The sequence below is a fragment of the Oncorhynchus tshawytscha genome, linkage group LG01 (assembly GCF_018296145.1).
Source record: "Oncorhynchus tshawytscha isolate Ot180627B linkage group LG01, Otsh_v2.0, whole genome shotgun sequence".
NCBI lineage: Eukaryota > Metazoa > Chordata > Actinopteri > Salmoniformes > Salmonidae > Oncorhynchus > Oncorhynchus tshawytscha.
This window is the reverse complement of record NC_056429.1, coordinates 40795198-40811620: the sequence shown is the minus strand read 5'-3', so window position 1 is coordinate 40811620 and position 16423 is coordinate 40795198. Positions and strand designations below refer to the sequence as shown.

The 16423-nt window shown below is 42.4% G+C and overlaps 1 protein-coding gene across 15 annotated transcripts in view; it reads right to left on the bottom strand.

Annotated features, from left to right (window-relative positions):
• LOC112250715 (dedicator of cytokinesis protein 7) overlaps window positions 1-16423 on the bottom strand; it is an 84588-nt gene that overhangs the window by 27103 nt on the left and 41062 nt on the right. For 12 of the 15 annotated variants that reach the window (XR_006083344.1, XM_024421178.2, XM_024421170.2 and 9 more), the window contains exons 14-24: window positions 13702-13819; window positions 13290-13360; window positions 10195-10333; window positions 9863-10051; window positions 8936-9164; window positions 8504-8668; window positions 8206-8372; window positions 2608-2697; window positions 1342-1437; window positions 623-763; window positions 299-412 (exon numbers count right to left, since the gene is read on the bottom strand). Coding sequence is in view for 14 of the 15 variants with exons in the window: in XM_024421178.2 (XP_024276946.1) it covers window positions 299-412; window positions 623-763; window positions 1342-1437; window positions 2608-2697; window positions 8206-8372; window positions 8504-8668; window positions 8936-9164; window positions 9863-10051; window positions 10195-10333; window positions 13290-13360; window positions 13702-13819 (1519 nt within the window). In the remaining variant the exon portion in view is untranslated. The remainder of the gene's footprint in view (window positions 1-298; window positions 413-622; window positions 764-1341; window positions 1438-2607; window positions 2698-8205; window positions 8373-8503; window positions 8669-8935; window positions 9165-9862; window positions 10052-10194; window positions 10334-13289; window positions 13361-13701; window positions 13820-16423) is intronic. The other 3 variants (XM_024421139.2, XM_024421195.2, XM_024421186.2) reach the window with 1 other exon arrangement.

Sequence of the window (16423 nt, the reverse complement as noted above, 5' to 3'; positions counted from 1 at the left end):
TGGGTCTAGGGTTTCCGGGATGATGGTGTTGATGTGAGCCATGTCCAGCCTTTCAAAGCACTTCATGGATACCGACGTGAGTGCTACAGAGCGGTAATCATTTGGGCAGGATAGCAGGATTGATAATTGGCAGGATAGCTACTGTAGCGTTACTCCCGAAATCCTGTGCACAAAGTCACTCTGTAATCGATCATAGTGGTTTCATCACCAAGCCTTTTAAATGAAAGCAGATTCTACAAGGATGTTGTCATTGAGGTGCTGTTGGGGTGCTAAGTGGGTAGGTTCCCTCTCCCAGTACCTGTTTCCAGTATGTCTTGATGAGGGAGAAGACAAAGCCTCGATCCATGACAGACAGCAGGTCATTCAGGAAGAAGGCCAGGCTGGTGTTCAGACGCTCCACCAACTCCAGGTCCTGATTGGACATAAACACAGGGTCAGAGGTCAGGGTAAATTCTCGAGAACACTGCTCGATCTGATTTACTCAGAACCATAAAATATCAATTTATTTGAAGTATCTGTGTGGTTAGTGGCATTAGAAATTGCTGTGTTGATGTAAGCCTGATCTGTAGTGTCCTGTGTGTCCTATGCTGGTGACAAAGTTTATTCTAATTTTCACTCCTACCTTCTGAAAGCGTGAGACAATGTCCCCAGCGATGGTGCTGACCAGGGCTGTGATGTCATCCATGAAGCGCTCAGGGAAACGGTTCTTTCTGGGCGACTCCAGCCGTTCGATGAAGTACAGGTGGTGGATGATGCTCTTCACCTGAGGAGTGTAGGTCATCAAGGTGAGACAGGGCCCAACCATAGCAGATGATAGAGGACGCTAGGGCCCAAAAGCTTGTTTTAGCATGGGCAGCACCATTGAGGACTTACACCATTTTGAAGTAGTAACTGTGTGAAACTTCATATGGGTTAAGGAAGGATCACATAATTCCATCCAGGTCATCAAGAGGGATCAGCCAATGAATTACACTCGTGAGTAAACATTCCATAACTGCAGGTGTCAACCTTGGCATGAAACCTATTCAAACAACACACTACAGGTGGCAGTACGCACATTTTCAGTTTGTTTGCAAACTCAAGTAGTAGAAGAAAAATGTACTACTTCAAAATGAAGATGTCGTCAATGGTGCTTCCCATGCTCTCACAGACTCCATAATGGGACAGACACAGTGATGTCTAAGTCTATGCCACGTAGTTGTACAATTTATCTTATTAAAATCAGTTTTTAAAACTAACCAAGCAATTATGTTGGATATGCAACCAGGCCAGAGCAGTACAGGTCGGCACAGCTTAGTAGTGTGAAAAGGGCGCCAGAGATGCAGCTGTGTGTAGTCTTACCATGAGCTCAAAGAAGAACCAGGCCTGTTGTAGAGCTCCCTCCCTGACGATGCCACTGCTCACAACCCACTGTAGGGCCAGCTCCTCGTGGAACAACTGAGACACAGAGAGATGGAGACACAAAGACCAGACAGTTAGGCACACACATCAACTTATCTGAATCATGTCATATTTGCTAAAAAAAACAAAATATTCCATTTGGTGCACCTGTGTCTGGTGGTAAGACTGAAAAGGGAGCCTTCATTTAAATCTAAATGTATAAAAATAAAAGTGTGTGCAGTTTCCCGGAACAAGAGTAAAAGTGCTATAGTTAGTGGTACATTACACACACACACAGTTCAAATCACAGCCAAGACTGCAGGCCAGCGACACCCCTTTTGTCAGTCGAGGCCTCGACTTACTGGTTACAGTTAGAATACACAAGGTGAAATTTCAAAATGTGGTTGAGCATCACAGTTTTTCCCCTGTTATGTCAGTCACCAAGTCACTCAATTAGCCCATGTCAGCTAACATTTATTTTTTAGATCGGTAAGTTAGCCTCGCCAGCTATCTAAACCGGAGGTAATCACAGTTGAATTACCAACCAGGGGTCCCCCATGGATTTTGTTAGTCACTCAATCAGATATCATATTAAAAACTGCAAACAATTCTCTCCTCCCTATGGCAAAATGTGTAGAATTGCAGGAAATTAGCTGTAAAACCACAAATTTATATCGCCGCTCCATGAAAAATGAGTAGAATTGCATAAAATTACTAAATGTTTTCTCCAGCCCATGACATAATGTGTAGAATTACAGCAAACTTGATTTAAAACTGCCACATAGCAAAATGTGTAGAATTGCAGAAAATGAACTAATAAAACAAAATTTCTCTCTCAACTGTCAAGAGGGGGGCTGCAAAAATGTTTTGCTCGCAAGGTGGGGGGACCCCCTCAAACAAAATGTCACTTAGGGCCGCATGCTTATTTAGATCCCCATTATCTTTTGCAGAAGCAGCAGCTACTCTTCCTGGGGTCCACAAATGTATATGTATGGATGTAGGTATGCAGACCTGCAAGCCACTGTGGCCCCTCATTAGGAGTTCAGAAGTTTTTGTAGTCCCCAACCCCATCAAAGTTGCCCATCCCTGCTCTACATCCAAAAAGACCACAATCCCCAAATACACAATACAAACAAGAGGCACACATCCAAAGACAGACAGGCGAATAAGTTGAGGGGGCATTCTGCATGGCTCCTCCCCTCCCCCGGTGTAGACAGTGGCAGATACCTTTTTGGTGGGTAACCGTCCTGTTAAAGTTTGCAAGAAACTGGCGCTCTCAGTGTGTGAAGACATGCGGTTGCCACAGCGCTCCATGGCCTACGGGTGGGATGGATGGGACGGTGACAACAACAACAGGTTAGTGGGGGTCAACAGGTGTGGGGTCTAGCTGTAGCACCTTCTCAACCCAAGGAGATGTGTCTGCAGCAGAATCCCTCTCTCACACACAAAATTAACAAACATGAGCACAAACAAATCACACAAAACATCATAATCTAAAACTACAGTATACAAAAACATACAGTAGCAATGTAGAAGTGCAGTGTGTGAGTTCCCTCATATTTACATTTCTTACACACCTCATTAGATACATTTTATACACGTGGAAAAAACTGCCCCTAGACATGCAGTTCGTGCATAGTATTATTAGTGCGGTATTATAGTATTATTAGTGCATAGTAATGTGCGGGGGAAATAACAACAAACACCCCAGATGTGGGTTAACTTGTGCGTACAACTTACCTCAGTTAAATAAAAATGCATATAGGATTTTTTTTTACTGAATCTTTGGACATGACTAGAGCCACAAAACACCCTTCATGACAACTGAATGACGACAACCATAATCACAACACAGACAACAAAAAAAGGACAAAGACAAGCGCGTACACACTCGCAGTCACTCGCAGTCACTCCCAAACCCACCCAGCACACTCCATATCAAGCCCATCCCACACGCTGAATGAGATTAGTCGTAGGTCATGCATGGGTTTAAATGATCATGGTGAAAATGAAAAAAAGCAAATTAAAATGAATGTTGGGAAAATGAAGCACGCCTCTGGGATTGCCAATAAAAATTGTATCGATTTCAAGTATGAGAAAAGAAAAATGGCACAAACGGAGTTACATGGGTCTTGGCTGGAAGTTGGCCGCAATATACGTGCAACACCTCTCCTACACTAGGGGTATTAGTAAGTGTGGTGAGAAATCCTTCCGCACTCGTTTCAAGACAGTGACAATGCCACGACTTCAGAATGGGCATAGATGTTTCTTCTACAGCCAAATGGAGAGAGAAAGGTGTTGAGAAAGGTAATAACAGAAAGGAAATAACTAAAGAAGAAGGAACTAAAGATGGCGGTTTAAGGTTCATAGAGGCAGCTTTGACTTCCTAAGTCTGGTAGAGCGTGTAGGTGAGGTGCGGGGTGGTTGAGGTGCAGATTAAGAAGGGTAGGGAGTGACAGTGATGTATTTTTTTGGTGGGAGAGGAAGGGAGTTATTGTTTAAGCACCTGGCTGGATCTCCAAGGGGTGCTCTTACACCGCATGGTGTGCACCCAGAGTTGGAGCGGTCTAGGCCCTGAGACATCAAGGGTCCCAAGTCAAAGGGTAGGCAAGATTAAGGGAACCACAAGCGGACAGAACAGCACAGAGGAGGAAGGAATAGCATAGAGGTTAACGGTTAAGATGATTGAATCGTAAGCAGCAAGGCGGAATAATAAAGATAGTTAGTTAAAGATCTGAAATAATTTCATGAGAAACTCCTGATTCATGAAAACAGAAATGCATGAACAGATTAGATTGCATATCCCATCATAATAATCTGCACCCTTGGTTCAGAAATAAGAATACAGTTAGTTTAGTAGCATTATACTGTAGGTATCATTCATCACACAGGGGAAGCCATAGAACTAGAATCACTAGGATACCTTGAACAGGAATCTCCATTCAAGTCGATGTGCCATCATGGGTGGATATTCTATTTCTATGGGGGTAGCATCCATCACTAGCATCACGTTAGACCAGACTATTCAGAAAGACCGAGAAGGGAGTGTTCATCCCTCACTCATCTGTTAAGTACTTTTGGGGTCAAACTAAGTAATTTGATCAAAGTACGATTTATATGGCTGCATTAGAGGAAGTCCATGCTATTAACTCATTTACAAAGTGTCTCTGCAATACACTTGGATACCCCTGGAAATGATCCAACTAACAGAGCCATGAAGATTGTTTAACTTTACTAAAAGTGTGCCACTGTATGCTTTGCTATGCCTTCGTCGCGGAGGTTACCCTCTCTCTTCTGTGTGTCAGGTTGCCAATACAGGGGTTACAGAGATAAGGTGTTCCTGCTGATGTTTGTCCATCAGCTATAGGGTTGACAAGTCACACAGTTGAGAAATGCTGCTCTCGGGTTCATAGTGTACAGTAAGTGATACAGTGGTACAGTGAACGCTTATGTGGAGGCAGAAACAGTGGGGGTTTTCAATCCAATCCTCTTTGAAGTCAGTGAATCCATGTAAATGAGGGCTGTGCGAGTGGCTTCCATCTGGCCACTCTACCATAAATGCCGGATTGGTGAAATGCGTCAGAGATGGTTGTGCTTCTGGAAGGTTCTCCCATTTCCACAGAGGAAATCTAGAGCTCTGTCAGTTAGACCATTGACACAATCCTGTCTCAGAGCTATACAGATAATTATTTCGACCTCATAGCTTGGTTTTTGCTCTGATATGCACTGTCAAGACTGGGACCTTATATTGACAAGTGCCTTTCCAAATCATGTCCAATCAATTGAATTTACTACAGGTGGACTACAATCAAGTTGTAGAAACATCTCATCTTGTTGGTGACAGGGGGGCAGTATTGAGTAGCTTGGATGAATAAGGTGCATGGTTTGTTGTCACCTGTATTGAACACAGATAGACCCGTCTACAATTTGATCGATTATTAACGTTTAAAAATACCTCAAGTTGTATTACAAAAGTAGTTTGAAATATTTTGGAAAAGTTTATAGGCAACTTTTGAAAGATTTTGTAGTGACGTTGCGCATTTTGGAAGCTGTTTTTTTCTGGATCAAACGCGCTTTATAAATTGACATTTGGATATATATGGACGGAATTAATCGAACAAAAGGACCAATTGTGATGTTTATGGGACATATTGGAGTGCCAACAAAAGAAGCTCATCAAAGGTAATGCATGTTTTATATTTTATTACTGCATTTTGTGTAGCGCCTGCAGGGCTGAAATATGCTACCCTCTTTGTTTACTGTTGTGCTATCATCAGATAATAGCTTCTTATGCTTTCGCCGAAAAGCCTTTTAAAAATCTGACATGTTGGCTGGATTCACAACGAGTGTATCTTTAATTGAGTATCTTACATGTGTGATTTAATGAAAGTTTGATTTGATCAAATTTTTATTTTATTTGCCGCGCTGCATTTTCACTGTTTTTTTCCCAAGTGGGACGCAACCGTCCCCTATACCATAACAAGTTAAGATCCCACTTTGTCTCTGTACTGACATTTTGCCTGTTTGATTGCCTTATAACCACACTTGTTTTTTTGTCCATATTCCCAGTCATCTTGCAAATGGTTAAATGCAGTAGTTTGAGCTTTCAGGTTTGAGTGAATGCTGCCATCTATCCACGGTTTCTGGTTTGGGTAAGTGTTAATAGTCACAGTAGGAACAACATCCCCTATACACTTCCTGATGAACTCAGTCACTGTGTCTGTGTATACGTCAATGTTATTCTCAGAGGGTACCTGGAACATATCCCAGTCCGTGTGATCAAACTTCGGTAGTATTTTCCTCAAATTTGCGTTGTTAAAATCCCCAGCTACAATAAATGCGGCCCCAGGATGAGGTTTCTAGTTTGCATAAAGTCCAGTGTAGTTCCTTGAGGGATGCCATAGTATTGGCCTGAGGGAGCAGTATACACGGCTGTGACTACAACCAAAGATTATGCCCCTGAACAAGGCCGTTAACCCACTGTTCCTAGGCCGTCATTGAAAATAAGAATTTGTTCTTAACTGACTTGCCTAGTTAAATTAAGGTAAAAAAAAAAATTCAATTATAATATTACCTCCCAAAACAATTACGGTCGGCATTTGATTGTGAGGTATTTTATCTCGGGTAAACAAAAGGACTTGAGTTTCTGTATGTTATCACAATCGCACCATGAGTAGTTAATCATGAAACATACGCTACCGCCTTTCTTCTTTCCGGAGAGTTCTTTATTCCTCTATGTGTGATGTACTGAGAACCCAGCTGGCTGTATGGACGGGGACAGCATATCCCGAGAGAGCCATGTTTCCGTGAAACAGAGTATGTTACAGTCCCTGATGTCTCTCTGGAAGGAGATCCTCGCCCTGAGCTCATAGACTTTATTGTCCAGAGACTAAGTGAGTAATATACTCAGAAGCGGTGGAAGGTGTGCATGCCTCCAGAGTCTAACTAGAAGTCCACTCCGAATACCTCTTCTCCCCCGGCGGCATCTTGGAGCAGGCTCTGGGATAAGTTCAATTGCCCTGTGGGGTACGAACAAAGGATCCAATTCGGGAAAGTCATATTCCTGGTCGTAATGCAGGTGAGTTACCGTCGCACTGATATCCAAAAGATATTTCCGTCTGTATGTGACACATTATTAGCCCAGAACGTTTTTTGTAAGAAATAACAAAATACTACAAAGTTGCTTAGGAGCTAGAAGCAGAGCTCGCCCATATCTCAGATACCCACTGCAGCCCTCATCCTTCACATGCAACATCCGATCTGTTAAAGGTCCCCAAAGCACATACATTCCTGGGTTGCTCCCCTTTTCAGTTCGCTGCAGCTAGCGACTGGAACAAGCTGCAAAAAAAACTGGACAGATTTAACTCTGTCTCTTCATTCAAAGACTCAATCATGGACACTCTTACTGACATTGTGGCTGCTAAGCGTGATCTATTGTTGACTCTACCTTCTTGCCTTTGTGCTGTTGTCTGTGCCTAATAATGTTTGTACCATGTTTTGTGCTGCTGCCATCTTGTGTTGCTACCATGTTATCATGTGGTGTTGCTACAGTACCATGCTGTGTTAGCATGGCAGCAACACATGCAACACATGACATGTTGTCGTCTTAGGCCTCTCTTTATGTAGTGGTGTGGTGTCGTCTCGTCGTGATGTGTGTTTTGTACTATATTTTATTTTTAACCCCAGCCCCCATCATTGCCGTACACACCGAGACAGGGGCATTCTCATTGCCTCTTCAGAAAGTAGCAGGAAATATGAACCAATGATGCATTCTGTTCATGACTTACAATAAACTTAGAGAAATGTACACATTTCCTATACATTTAGTTGATTGACTACTAAGGTCAATTCCGTTTCAATGCATGGATTGCGCGAGGGCCCACATTAACATATTTGGACCAGAATGAGGCTCTCCACCACCTATTGTTCCTGCAGTGATGATTCACCATCTAATGTTTTCATAATTTATTTGCAGATAATTTCCAAAAAGCCTACCGATAGCCTATGCAAATGAACGTCTCTCACCGATGCGATTCGGTAGGCTACACTGACTAACGAGACACTCACAGACCTGCAAACTTCAGCACGGCCGTGGCACCCCAATAGATCGCTAGAAGATGCATATCATTCATTCTAGCTGGAAAGGGTGCGACGGACTAGCGATTTGAAACTTTGAAATGAAAAGTAGCCTAGTTAATATAAAGTGGAAAAACGGCTGGCGCTATTGGAAAACACTGCACCATTGATGCATAGTGGACTGACTACACCCCAAAAGAACTGAGAAACATAACGTAAACCATGTCTGGTCTGTAACGTGTCTCCTACCTTACTACCGATGATGGATCGGACCTCATCGTCAGGGGAGGTGGGTGTGCCAGAGATATCAGGGTTACTGTTGCTAAGGCTACGGGAGCGGTTGAGGTTTAGGCTGGCAGGTCGCTGGGCGGACCTGGCCATGGTGGCATAGTGGACTGAACCACCCAGACCTGGACCTAAGACAAACGCACACATGGAAGAGAAGAAAATACAAATTATTGCTCCACAACAAATGTAATGGCGCTTACAATTTAATCGATTTTAATAGAGGTAAAACGGGTAAAACAAAACAATAAAGCTAAAGTACCTGGAGAGGGGGAGTTGGGGTCCATGTTGGGCAGGCGGAAGACGTAGTATACATAAGAGGAGAGCAGGCTGTTTCTGCCGTGCATGTCCTGACTAGTATCCAAGTACTTATGAAGCCGGTTCACTATGGACGCCATCACCTCGAACGACGCCTGGCCCAGGTTCACTACACATACAAACATGGACAACACATTTAGGACCAGATAGTGCAGTCGTTTTATTCAGTGCCAGTTCAATGGCATCACAAATAAATAAAGTTCAAAGGCACATGTTTCAGGTTTGTTCTTAAAATATGAGCACTTTGAATATTTGGGTGTCATTTATGATCTTCCTATTATTGTTAATCATTTGGAAGGTTAGATGACCGACAGAATACAATTATTTAAATGAACTGATTGAAAGGCTACAGTTCCTATGAGCCTGGATGCGGTACCTATCTGTCCTGTTATGACGGGCGGCCGCACCACCAGCAGCACCAGCTTGTCCAATAGGAGGTGGAGGAAGCGGACGATGGGCTCCAGCTGGGAGGAGTTCAGCGCGGCGATGCTGGACTTTAACTCCTCCTCCAGGTTGTTCTCCATGATGCGCATGTCTCCTATCCGCACAGGGAACATGTGGTCCAGGGCATGGACCAACGCAAAAAACTTATCCAGGTACTGGTCCTGATGGAGGGAGGGATGGAAGGAGGGAGGGAGGGAAAGAGAGAGAGAGATGGGGGAATGGGAGAAGTCAGTAACAAAGAAAACCTGGCTTTGATAAAATAAATATTTGAGACTCCACCGCAAAATAGAAGTGCTTGAACTGTGTGCTCTGTGGTAAGAACAACAGACTAGAGGTCGACCGATTATGCTTTTTCAACGGCAATACCATATTTGTAATAATGACAATTACAACAATACTGAGTTAACACTTATTTTAACTTAATATAATAGATCAATTCAATTTAGTCTCAAATAAATAATGAAACATGTTCAATATGGTTAAAATAATGCAAAAACACAGTGCTGGAGAAGAAAGTAAAAGTGCAATATGTGCCATGAAAAAGGAAAGTGCTGTTTGAATGAATGCTTAAGAGCCTGCTGCTGTCTACCACCGCTCAGTCAGACTTCTCTATCAAATATCAAATCATAGACTTAATTATAATATAATAACACACAGAAATACTAGCCTTAGGTCATTAATATGGTCAAATCCGAAAACTATCATTTAGAAAACAAAACGTTTATGCTTTCAGTGAAATACGGAACCATTCCATATTTTATCGAATGGGTGGCAACCCTAAGTCTAAATATTGATGTTACATTGCACAACCTTCAATGTTATGTCATAATTAGAAAATGTTGGTTGTGGTAGGCTATACCTGTGTGTGGACAGTGGAAACGGATGTCACTTCAACGTTGAAAACACCTCTGTGGTTATCCACCCATTTCATCCCAGGTAGAGGAACATCAGGGGAGAGAACAGAGTAGGACTGAGGAGGTTTCTCCAGAGACACAGGCAGACAGAAGTTTCCTGTACGCAGACGACCGTTCTGCAGCATAGGAATCCACTAAGGAGAGAGGAGAGAAATACAGATGATTAGGGCCTGAAAAGCAAAAGGCATGTGCGTGTGTGTGGTGCGTGTGAAACGGTGTGTGTGACATGCCCGTGCACATGTGCGCATGCGTTTGTGCATACATGTGCAGTAGTTACCGTGTATCCCACGGGGGTCTCCAGAGGGGTGTTCTGTTTCTGCTGGCAGCTAACATGGTAGAAAGTGAACAGGATGTGGTGGTGGTCAGTCAGAGAAGCCGGCAGCTTGATCTTCACCTCATCATGGAAGTCTGGGGACCTGGGGGAAACACAACAACCATTACACACAGAGTTGATTTAATGGTTGGTTAGGGCTTCATAATAAATAAACGTCTGGGAAAGACTGGGGTCGTATAGGAATAGACATCTAAAAGGAGTATAGAGAAGTCCGGGGATCTGAGAAGCACAACAGCCATTACAGAGTCCTGGTCAGTTAGGGCTGTAAAAGGAATAGGAATAAGCATATAAATGTCACGGTTGGTTAGGGCAGAGGTTTATAGGAATAAACAACACACTAAAAGACTGCAAAGAAAGAAGCAAGGGGTTAATAGCTATAGAAAAAAAACATCTAAATTAGTACAGAGCAAGCCTTTTTCTCATGGAGAAGACAAAATAGATTGTTTGTGGATAAAGAGTAGAAACATCCTTTGGAGCGAAGGAGCCTGAGCAACCTTTCCCCCTAATGGAAAATATAACATTATTGGACAGGCCGAGGGAATTAAACCCCAAACATCCAAAGGTGAAACCTTTCAAAATCTGTGATAAAAAAATAGTTAACTATGTTAAACCTTAACACTAGAAAAGCCAAGAGCGTCATATGGATGCAAAACTAATTTACATGTTTTATTACTCTGCATTTTTAAATTCGTGTCCCCCATGTCCTTGACTTTTCCTAAATAGATCTTTAATACACATTGTCAACATCTTAATATCACAAAACAGAATTTGTGTTATACGCAGTTAAGACGACATGTCATTCCCCCTTCCCTTTCATTGACGACCGAACAGCAAGTGCTGACGAGTTTATAAAAAGGTGTTGAACTGAGTGAATAAAGTCAATCTCCTATATCCCTTTGCCATTCATAGACCATATAACGTAGTTGCAGAGGCAAGAAAAAGTATGTGTGAACCCTTTGGAATTACCTGGATTTCTGCATAAATTGGTCATCAAATTTGATCTGATCTTCATCTAAGTCACGACAATAGACAAACATAGTGTGCTTGAACTAATAACACACAATTGATTGAAATTTTCTTGTCTAGATTGAATACATCATTTAAACATTCACAGTGTAGGTTGGGGAAAGTATGTGAACCCCTAGGCCAGTGGTCACCAAACGGTCGATGGCGATCAACCTGTTGATCTTCAAGGCATTTCTAGTCAATCCCCAAACATTTCTGTAAAAAAACAAAAACAACGATTAAGCCTTGTTTTCCTATTTTTATTCGTCTCGGGCTGTTGGTGGTAGGTGCAGCCAATTCAACTTCCCTGCTCGCCGGGTAGGCAAACTGTTGCCATTTCATGTGTCTGAAGGTACAAGCTCTGCCTTCCCGGCGGGCCCGGAGAGGAAATCAAGTGCCACTATAGGCCTACCGTTGGCCAATCAGATTGCTCAGATGACCGAGCCTGCAGTAACGTAGCAGGCATGAAAGAAAGCTACGGCAAAAATTGATACTGTGAGATTTCAAAACATTTAAAACCATGACCAGAGTGAGACTGTCAACGAATACGTCAAAGAGCTGCTGTTTTATGAGTGAGTTCATGTTTAAGTTCATACTCAGCAATGTCAACACTTCATACTCAACACTTTTTTTACCCCATAAAATGCACGTTCTTCCTATTTCCACTCAGCGCTACAACAAGCAGTGCAGCAGTAATGAATGAGTAGGAAAGTGTATATATAGGCTTGCGTTGTTATTATTAGCAGCTTGGGTCTTTTTTAATATCAAGGAATATTTCACTTTCTCTGTTCATAGGAGAAACAACATGAATCTGTCCATGAGGCAGAAGTAATGCGGTGCGACTCGAGTTTCACCATCAGCTGGAAGACGGTGTCGCTTTTTGGTCAGTGTGAGTGGAGGAAAGGGAGAGCGGAGGGATGTTGAGAGACGGAAACTCAGTCTGCTGCTCTCTCCCTCCACTGAGACTGACCATCAGATGCAGGCACCATCAGCCCAGTAAAATAAAAAGCTAATTATTTAAATGTGTGCTCACTCAGCTGTTCCTCACAAGTAATACAACAATGGATCGCTTACCGGTGTGATCATATAGCCTACCACAAATGTTGAAATATAATTTTTTTTAAATGTCCAGAACAACAATGCATTGGCAGGTAAATTCAAGCAGCCAGTATGCAGTGATATTGTATTGGGCCTATAGCTTACTACACAAACCTAATTGCTACAGTACTGTTTTTAACTGGTTAATGTTGCATAGGCTTACATTTTTTAAGTCATGTTAATAAAATTTAAAAAATCAGAGCGGTAGATCTCGGCATGCATTTTGACTCAGAAAAGGATCTTGACTCAGAAAAGGTTGGTGACCACTGCCCTAGGCTAATGACTTCTCCAAAAGCTAATTGGGAGTCAGGAATCAGCAAACATGGAGTCTAATCAATGAGATGAGATTAGAGATGTTGGTTAGAGCTGCCTTGCCCGATTAAAAAGAACTCACACTAAACAAGAATGGTGTTCATGGGAGGACACCACGGGAGACGACACTGTTGTCCAAAAAAACCATTGCTGCACGTTTGAAGTTTGCGAAAGTGCACCTGGATGTTCCAGGTGCAAAATATTCTGTGAACAGATGAAACTACAGTTGAGTTGTTTGGAAGGAACACACAACACTATGTGTGGAGGGGAAAAAAGCACAGCACACCAACATCAAAACCTCATCCCAACTGTAAAGTATGGTGGAGGGAGCAGTATGGTTTGGGGCTGCTTTGCTGCCTCAGGGCCTGGGTAGCATACTATCGCCGACAGAAAAATGAATTCAAGTTAATCAAGACATTTTGCAGGAGAATGTTAGGCTCTGTCCACCAATTGAAGCTCAACAATGTAGAAAATAGTAAAAATAAAGAAAAACCCTTGAATGAGTAGGTGTCCAAACTTTTGAATGGTTCTGTGTATATTTATTTTAAGAAAGGGCCTAAGCACACTTCATACAAAATGGAAACATCAGTGAATTGTCTGAGAGCTGGATCGGAGTCCCTCACCTGTTATGATACACTACAGCAGTGTATGCTTCTTTGGCGTAGTCTGCACAGCTAGACTTGCCAAAAATCACCTGGGGAAGAGAGAGATGAGAAATAAACTTAGATGAAGAACAGCATACAGGGGTTGAATTACAGAGGACCAGAGGAAGAGAGGCAACATACAGTGGACATTAGACTTATGTTTGTCTGCATGTGTTAAAATTATGTGTTTAGTAACAGAGCTCAAATATACTTGAACACCATTCTTCACAATCCATTTCCAAGAAATCAGTCTAGGATTGTGCAGCAGTACCTGGTAAAGCACCAAAATACACTAATAACCCTAAGATGAATTCTCGTGGGAGGGTGAGCTAAGAATAATTATTGTGGGTGGGCTAAGAAGCATTCTCGTGTGTGTGTGTGTCATTGTTACCGGCATTGCGTTGTTGGGGTCCTCCCCGTTCATGAACTGCACTTTCACTGTGATGTTCCGGGCGGAGCCTTGACGGTTGGCGAAGTTCAGGCTGTGTGGGTTCACATACAGCAGGTTCCTGGAACACACATATACAGACACGCATTCCCATCGTGAAACCAAACCACCTTCCCGTCAAACAGTAACACATGAACTCAACTGACATAGCAGCACTGTTGATACTGTATGTATCAACAGCTCCGAGTGAATTTCACAACATTGTCCCCTCGCCATTTTCCTTAGGACATTACATACCTCCTACATATAATGTACTGAATATAACACATGTGCAGTACTATCAATAGGTCAGTGACTGGAGTGACCAAGGCCATCAGGGTAGGCCTCTGTGGCCACTGACTGGTGGAAAAGGGAGGCTCGCCCTGTCAATCACTCTGGATCCACAGCAACTAAATCCTCTGCTGGGCTGGATTGGTGGTTGTGTGGGGGGGGGCAACATTTGCCTTACTGCACGACTGCTGGGGGAAGGTGCAATAATGCCATGGCCAACTGCGTATGTTCAATTCCGTCAAAGAGGTATAATGTTCATCATCGATGATAGATATGTAAATTGGAAAGTCATTTTACCCTTTTTCTTTTTAAGTGTCTATAGTGGCAATTGGACAGTATTGTGGTAGCCAATAGGTTGATGTTTAAAAAAAGCCCTCCTCTCTTCTCCACAGGCAGTAAGCAGCGGGGCTTCGGTTAACACAAGAAAGGCAGAGTGTGTCATAATGACGCAAACCAATTTTAAAAATGTATTACTTTGCCATTTTTTAAGTTAAGTCATGGTATAAAGTATAATGTCATTATTGCGTTTGTGCTGATTGGCACACTTGGCACTTAAACGGATGTGTAGGCTACTGATATTTTCTTTATTTGACCGGGGGTCTTGGTGGTTTGGGTATTTTTATTTGTTTTGTTATAAAAAATAAGCTTTTACTCTGTTCCAACATACATTATTTTTGTTTCATAGTTGTAACAAGGACACTCCATGAATAGCATTTATTTTACACTTGAAACTGTGGTTTTAGTGTTTATTTTTTATTTTTACATACAACCTACAGTAACAAACAAATGAACATGCTACGTTATTTCAAATATTATTTTTTATGCAGGTCACTTTATTTGGATAGTCCATCTGTAGATACTATACAGATGGTTATACTATCAATAAACTATCTATATATAAACAACTGCTTGCTAAGTTACGGTTAGATTTAGAATAAGGGTAAGGGTTAAGGTTAGGTTAAGGGTTCATTTACAGTTGGGACAAGGGTTGGGGTTAGGTCAAGGGTTAGTAGATAGTTAGTCCATTTCAACTATCTACATACTATCAGTTCCATCTGTAGATGCATTACAATCCAATCCAAATAAGGTGGTACCAATTTTTCGTATTCTAATGTTACCTAAGACCTTCATAAACACAACCAAACATTTTTTTTTTTTTTACAATAGCATATATTTAATCTATTTATTAGACTATTAGAATGTTGAAAAGATGTGTCATTGCCACGAAGGGAGGTCCAATGAGGCCAGGCTTTTCTAGTGCTAACAAGCTGGACACACACGCTTTAGGGTTCCCAGGGTTACGACCCCAGAACGTCCGAGGCAGCCGCAGTGCAGTGGCCTGACCACATTGACGTAGATTCCGCCGCAGGGGAGGTCCCCCTAGGACCACAGCTGTGACGACAAACGGGCTGAAACCGTGGGAATCCCTGATCCTTTCTCTCTCGGTTCATCTCCCTCACGCTCTATCTATCTAATTTCCTCTCCCTTCGTTCCTCCCTCCTCCTTTCCCTGTCTAGTAGCCGTCTCTCCATGAAGGCGAAGAGCTGGATTAACATTTATTTTTGATCGGCTTGATTGTTCTTTGAGGCACCCATGGTGATTTTAGAATGATGTCATTGCATTGCAATAACCCCCAGGAAAAAAAAAAACATTCTCACACATACGGACCAGATACAGCTCCCTTTTCAGCATGGGGCCAATTCTCTCCTATTGGTCCTTCAGCCTCAACAGATTCATCTCAGGTTAATCAATTATTTGACTCAGAGTAGCTGCATAACCAAACCTAAGCACTGTTTCAGAGTCACACAGTCAACACTCGTCCTCCCACTGTAGGCCTACTACATGTCCCAATGTGAATACTGTACCCTGTTTGTGCTCCCCACAGATTTAGAAAGGATAACATATAAGGAGTAAGGAATCATGTAGCCAGTTGTGTTCGTTCAGAAACCCATATTTACTAAGGACATATTGCAGCCAGAGACTCTGTACTGTATGAACAAATAGCCAGCGTATCTGCATTTGCTATGAACATTGCTATGTACTAGAGCAGGGATGGGTAACTGTGATGGGGGCCACCAAAAAAATCTGAACTCATCATGGGATACTACACAATTTTGCCATGGGACGGAGAGAAATGTTAGTTTTTAGTAAGATATTTGAGTGAGACTGACTAACAAAATCAATGGGGGCCACCCGGCCTGTAATTCGACCATGATAATAAGTTTAGATAGCTGGCCGCTAAACTAATTTAGTAATCTAAAATAAATTGGTTAGCATGGACTAATTGACTGACTATCAGTGACTGACATAAGAGAAAAACTGCACATTTCAAAATAAGGGGGTGGGGGGGGTGATCCGAGGGTCTTGAAAAGGGGGCCACCAGTTGCCCATCCCT